Source organism: Zophobas morio, unplaced genomic scaffold (assembly GCF_036711695.1).
Source record: "Zophobas morio isolate AGI-343-1 ecotype UQ-CSIRO unplaced genomic scaffold, CSIRO_AGI_Zmor_V1 ptg000002l, whole genome shotgun sequence".
Taxonomy (NCBI): Eukaryota; Metazoa; Arthropoda; class Insecta; order Coleoptera; family Tenebrionidae; genus Zophobas; species Zophobas morio.
Window position 1 is genome coordinate 6,959,625 of NW_026972107.1, and position 6,000 is coordinate 6,965,624.

The 6,000-nt window shown below is 33.4% G+C and overlaps 2 protein-coding genes across 2 annotated transcripts; both read right to left on the minus strand.

Moving 5' to 3' along the window:
- Positions 1-1,648: 1,648 nt before the first annotated feature.
- LOC135140652 (uncharacterized) lies at positions 1,649-2,411 on the minus strand. The gene is made up of 2 exons (XM_064071327.1): positions 2,232-2,411; positions 1,649-2,172 (listed from the first exon to the last, which is right to left on the minus strand). The coding sequence occupies exons 1-2, from the start codon at positions 2,351-2,353 to the stop codon at positions 1,809-1,811; spliced, it is 486 nt and encodes a 161-aa protein (XP_063927397.1). The 5' UTR covers positions 2,354-2,411; the 3' UTR covers positions 1,649-1,808.
- A 1,764-nt stretch (positions 2,412-4,175) lies between these two features.
- On the minus strand, positions 4,176-4,941 carry LOC135140737 (uncharacterized). The gene is made up of 2 exons (XM_064071445.1): positions 4,755-4,941; positions 4,176-4,699 (listed from the first exon to the last, which is right to left on the minus strand). The coding sequence occupies exons 1-2, from the start codon at positions 4,874-4,876 to the stop codon at positions 4,336-4,338; spliced, it is 486 nt and encodes a 161-aa protein (XP_063927515.1). The 5' UTR covers positions 4,877-4,941; the 3' UTR covers positions 4,176-4,335.
- Positions 4,942-6,000: the final 1,059 nt, after the last annotated feature.

Here is a 6,000-nt window from a genome sequence, read left to right on the forward strand (position 1 = left end):
GACCTAGAGCGGACGTTGTAACGAGCGCGGAATTTAAGTTCTTTGTCGTAGTTTGTCACCCCTCCTTATTGATTCAACTCTATAACAGGTATAACACACACTCCATATTTCTATACCCAAAAAAAACCTGCCGCATATTATACCCTTCACCCGGTTTTCGCAAACTAGGCAGCCAAGCTGCGCATTTCACGCGGACGCAAGTCTCCCCATGAAGTCTCAATTTCAACATCTATTTGGGCAATGATGAAATCGCACATTTTAACTAGAAATCACGTTCGTGTCCAAGAGTCTCATTGAATTTAATTTTTTGATATTAAGGATTCTCTAAATTTTATTTAAAATATTGCAAAGAAATTCACATTCTTGATCTGTGACAATTTCATGAGATACTCTAAACTTCAATATAAAACTTTCTCAAATGCTTTGACTACCGTAATAGCTTTTTAGTTTGGTAAAAGATATGCCCCACCCACCAACCCCTTCTTTGTTTGGTAAACGATATACCCCGCCCACCCACCCCTGTTTCATTTTGGTCATTCATTTTATTGGCCCTGAGAAGGAAGTTGGATTTTATAACCATTTAATGGATTACACTTGGTTAAATAACATTTACGTTTACACTTAAATACTCGTAATAAAAAATTATCTAAAGTAGATACAATGAGGCACATTTGTAAACACATCCCTCTCCTTTGGGCCAATGAAATGATTTATTAAGGTGGAGCTTGTGTGTAAGGGTAGAGCGTCGGTAATTTTGATTTTTAAATATGAATCTATCGTCTGATAGGGTTATTTATAGTCAACTTAAAACTTTCAATATACTTTGTTGAACAATTTGTCTAATTTTTTAACGGTTTAACAAATTTGTCTAAATTTTAATATGAAAATAATCATCACTAATTAACATTATAAAGGGTAATCACTAGAACGAAGAGGGGGTGGGCGGGTGGGGCTAAGACGTGGTGATAAGATTGTAAAAAAAAACCTAAATTTAGCCCTTATTACTTCTTTTCTTTATTGTAAAATGGAAATTGCATTCTATTTTGCAAGCGGTAGAATCTAAGACTTGAAATAAATTGAAAAATGACGAACTTGTGCCGTTTTATTTCATTTAAGTTTAAATTCTTGATGACTGAATGGATATTAAAATTACTTACTTAAATTAATTAGGCCACATGATATCAAGGATTTCAACCAATAAAGAATTTACATGATGTTAAATTAAGTCACACTTTATCAATGTTTTTAATGCATTAGCAAAAAAACATGCAAAACGGTTAAAACCACAATAGGCTGGTCTCGAAGACGTTGGGCTTTAGGCGACGCCGTCGAGAATAAATGTTCGAATTCAAGCCGCAAAAATATTATTATTAAACCAGCAAGAGAATAATTAGACTTGGTCTGTAAATCTTTGTTGAGAAGTCAAAAAGTGTGTTATAATACAATTAATTCGCAGAAATAATAAAAGAAAATAATTCGTTGAAATATCGTGTAAGACTTCGCAGTGTGCCTTCGTAAGTCAGTGGACTTAATGCTTAGTTATTTTGTTAACGTTCTGTTATACGTTAAAGATTTTCTCAACAATGGGTTTAAGTTCTTTTTATGTTTGTTGGAAGAAGATGGCATTAGACTTAGAAAACAAGGAAGATATTGTTTATAATTAATTACTTTATTGAACAGTTTCGTTAAAATGTTTTTAAAATTGTCGCCTCGAAAATAAACCAACTTAATAACAAATATAAATAAATAAATAACAGAAATTTAATAATAACACTCTGTAGTCTTTTCATTCTCAAGCTTGTCGAAAATTAAAATCTTCCTCTGACAAAGCCCCCGAAGAACGGTTCGCTGTTTCCATATGGGGTGTTGAAGGTTTGTCCATATCGCAGTCCACCTTCGATATTACTGAACCGATCTTTCAGAAGCGTCTTCGTTAGTTCTGCTTGAACTCTAGTTCCTGCCCTGTCCAAATCTTGCACATTTAACCCAGCACCCAGTCTTGAATTGTAATCGTGGTAATTTAAACCAGCACCGATTTTCTGGGAATGGTCGACAAAATTTTTCGAATAGGAGGCTGAACCATCAAGACGTGAACCCCCGTCGTCGTAGAAAGTCCCCGTAGTTTTCAGATCGAGGATACCAGGTTTTCGGACGTCCCAGTCGAATTTGTTACTGAAAAAAAAATATATAAAACTATCATAAAGAAAATATAAAATTTAGTTTTCGCTTACGGTTTTTCGTCGGTGGGTTTAGGAATCGGTATCTGTCTTCCAGGACCATTGTTATCCACAGGGGACACGAAAGCTAAGGCCAAAGCCAAATTTGCAGCAAAAAGGACTATAAGTTTTTGCATTTTGTAGGTTAGTTTGGTTTGTCTAGCTTCACAACGTAAGACTAACTGATTGAAGCATACTTTGGGTCGGTTCTTATATGTTTCACTTGGGTTATTCCTTTAGTATAGAAGATAAAGAGGACTGGGTTTTACGTATTCCCGCTGTGTTGGTTACTCCGTATATTATCAGCAAAACATTCGCTTTGTTCAACTAGAAGCTTGACCTGAGATAACATTTATTTGTTATATCACCATGTGGGTTTATTTTTTTTATGTTACTGCACGTTGGTAAATTGCTTTTAAAATTCCGCTTGTGGTGTCAGATCTGTTCATCAATCTAGGGGATATAACATTTTTTTATTGTAATGATATTCAAATAAATTAAGCTGGCTATAAATTATTTTCATAACGAACTTAAATTAAACCAACTTTAGCACTTTAGTCCATTATTCTATCCTGTCATAAAATATCACGTTTTTATAATGCCGCCAATTTTGCGAAATCCGTAAACTTATAGCCTACCTTGACCGATATTTATTGATATTGAGTAGCTACTTACTAAACTGGTGGTAAAAGATATGCCCCGCCCACATACCCCTTTTTTGTTTGGTATAGAATATGCCCCGCCCACCCACCCCTGTTTCATTTTGGTCACTCATTTTATTCGTTCTGAGAAGGAAGTTGGATTTTATAACTATTTAATAGATTATGCTTGTGTTAAACAACATTTATATTTACATTTAAATATTCGTAATAAAAAATTATATAAAGTAGATACAATGAGGCACAGTTGTAACGCCACCCCTCTCCTTTGGGCCAATGAAATGATTTATTAAGGTGGAGCTTGTGAGTGAGGAAGGAGCGTCGGTAATTTTGATTTTTAAATACAATTCTCAAGTCTGGTATATTTACTTAACACCAGTTTAATGTCTTCTAAATTCCTTGTTGAACATTTTATCTATTTTCTGACGAAAAATCTAACAGATTTGTCTCAGATTCTTACAACACAATAACGTTGTCATTAATTATCAGAATTAAGGATTGTCACTAGAATAAAGAGGGGGGTGGGTGGGCGGGGCTATTGTTTGCAACAAGACTGTAGAAAAAAGATAAATATAGCCCCGCCCTGACTTATTTAATTCACTGTAAAATGGAAATTGTATTCTATTTTGACAAGCGATAGAATCTAAGACATGAAATAAAATGAAAATTGGCGAACTTGTGCCCTTTTAGTTCATTTAAGTTTAAATTCTATCTCGCTCGAATTTATAACGATGACTGAATGAGTATTGAAAGATAAATAATAATAATAATAAAAAATAAATAATTTACATCATGTTAAATTAAGTAACACTTTATCAACGATTTTAATGCATGACCAAAATTCATATCCAATACGATTAAAACCATAACAGACCGGTCTCGAAAACGTTGCGCTTAAGAGCGGCGACGTCGAGAATAAATGTTCGAATTCAAGCGGCAAAAATATTATTAAACCAGCAAGAAAATAATTAGATTTGGACTATAAGTCTTTGGTGAAAAGTCAAGAAGTAAAAAGTAATACTTCTTTAAAAAAAAAAGTGTGCCAGACTTACGGTATATAAGCAATTGTTAGCTTTTAAATCAGAATTTGTAAAAAATTAATAACAGAAAAAAATTCGTTCAAAGATTGTGTAAGACTTCGTACTGTATCTTCGTAAGTTATTGCAATTAATTCTTAGTTACTTTGATGATGTTCTGTCATGCGTTAAAGATTTTCTCAACAAAGTGTTTAATTTCTCTTTAGGTTTCTATATTTAATTTGTTGGAAGAAGATGACATTAGACATAGAAAACAAGAAAAATACTGTTTATAATTAATTACTTTATTGAACAGTTTCGTTAAAATGTTTTTAAAATTGTCGCCTCAAAAATAAACCAACTTAATAACAAATATAAATAAATAAATAACAAAAATTTAATAATAACATTCTGCAGCCTTTTCAACCTCAAGCTTGTCGAAAATTAAAATCTTCCTCTGACAAAGCCCCCGAAGAACGGTTCGCTGTTTCCGTATGGGGTGTTGAAGGTTTGTCCATATCGCAGTCCACCTTCGATATTACTGAATCGATCTTTCAGAAGTGTCTTCGTTAATTCTGCTTGAACTCTTGTTCCTGCCCTATCTAAATCTTGTACATTTAACCCAGCACCCAGTCTTGAATTGTAATCGTGGTAATTTAAACCAGCACCGATTTTCTGGGAATGGTCAACAAAATTTTTCGAATAGCTAGCTGAACCATCAAGACGTTTACCCCCATCGTCGTAGAAAGTCCCCGTAGTTTTCAGATCGAGGATTCCAGGTTTTCGGACGTCCCAGTCGAATTTGTTACTGAAAAAATATATAAAATTATCATTAAGAAAATATAAAATTTAGTTTGGCTTACGGTTTTTCGTCGGTGGGTTTAGGAATCGGTATTTGTCTTCCAGGACCATTGTTATCCACAGGGGACACGAAAGCTAAGGCCAAAGCCAAATTCGCAGCAAAAAGGACTAGAAGTTTTTGCATTTTGTAGGTTAGTTTGGTTTGTCTAGCTTCACAATGTAAGACTAACTGATTGAAGCATACTTTGAGTCGGTTCTTATATGTTTCAATTGGGTTATTCCTTTAGTATAGAAGATAAAGAGGACTGGGTTTTACATATTCCCGCTGTTTGTCGCTCCGTATAATCAGTAAAAAATTCGTTTTGTTAAACTAGAATCTTGACCTGAGATAACATTTATTTGTTATATCATCATTTGGGTTTATTTTTTATACGTTACTGCCTTTAACATTCAGATTCTGGTGTCAGATCTGTTAATCAATCTAGAGGATATAACATTTTTTCATTGTTATGGTAATCAAACAAATTAAGCTGGCTATAAATAATTTTCATAACAAAGTTAAATTAAAGCAAATTTAGCACTTACTTCATTATTCTAACCTGTCATAAAACATCACGTCTTAGTAATGCCAATTTTGCCAAGTTTGTAAAACTAATCGCCTACCTTGACTGACATTTATTGATATTGTGTAGCTACTTACTAAACTGGTGGATGGTTTTGATTCTTTTAAAGAGAATCTATGAAAATAAAATGAAGATATTTTTATAATGCATTTTTTTCAATTCTAAACTTTTTATTTTGACGGTATTAATTTTTTATTTGGCTTTTTTCACAGTAATTTTTTGTTCATTTAAAACGAATCTGATAAAATTAATTATATAAATTAATTAAATAATGAATTAACATAAATATTTGAATATCACAATTTTAAAAACACTAAGAAAATGAGAACTCTGGGTTAAAGTAACTGGATGGAAATATACAAGGTGTTAGGATGGTGTGGCCGCAAATTTAAATTATGACAGCCCAGAACTCAGTAAACGATCTAGAGCGGAATTTAAGTTCTTCGTCGTAATCTGTCACCTTTCCTGGTTGATTAAACTCTATAGCAGGTATAACACACATTTCACATTTCTAAGCCCAAAAAACCTGCGTCGTATTATAACCTTTACCTGGTTTTCGCAAACTAGCCAGCTTAAATCCAGCTACGCATTTCACGCGGACGCAGGTCTCCCCATGAAGTCAACATCTATTTGGGCAATGATGAAACCGCAAATTTTAACTAGAAATCATGTTCGGGTTCAAGAG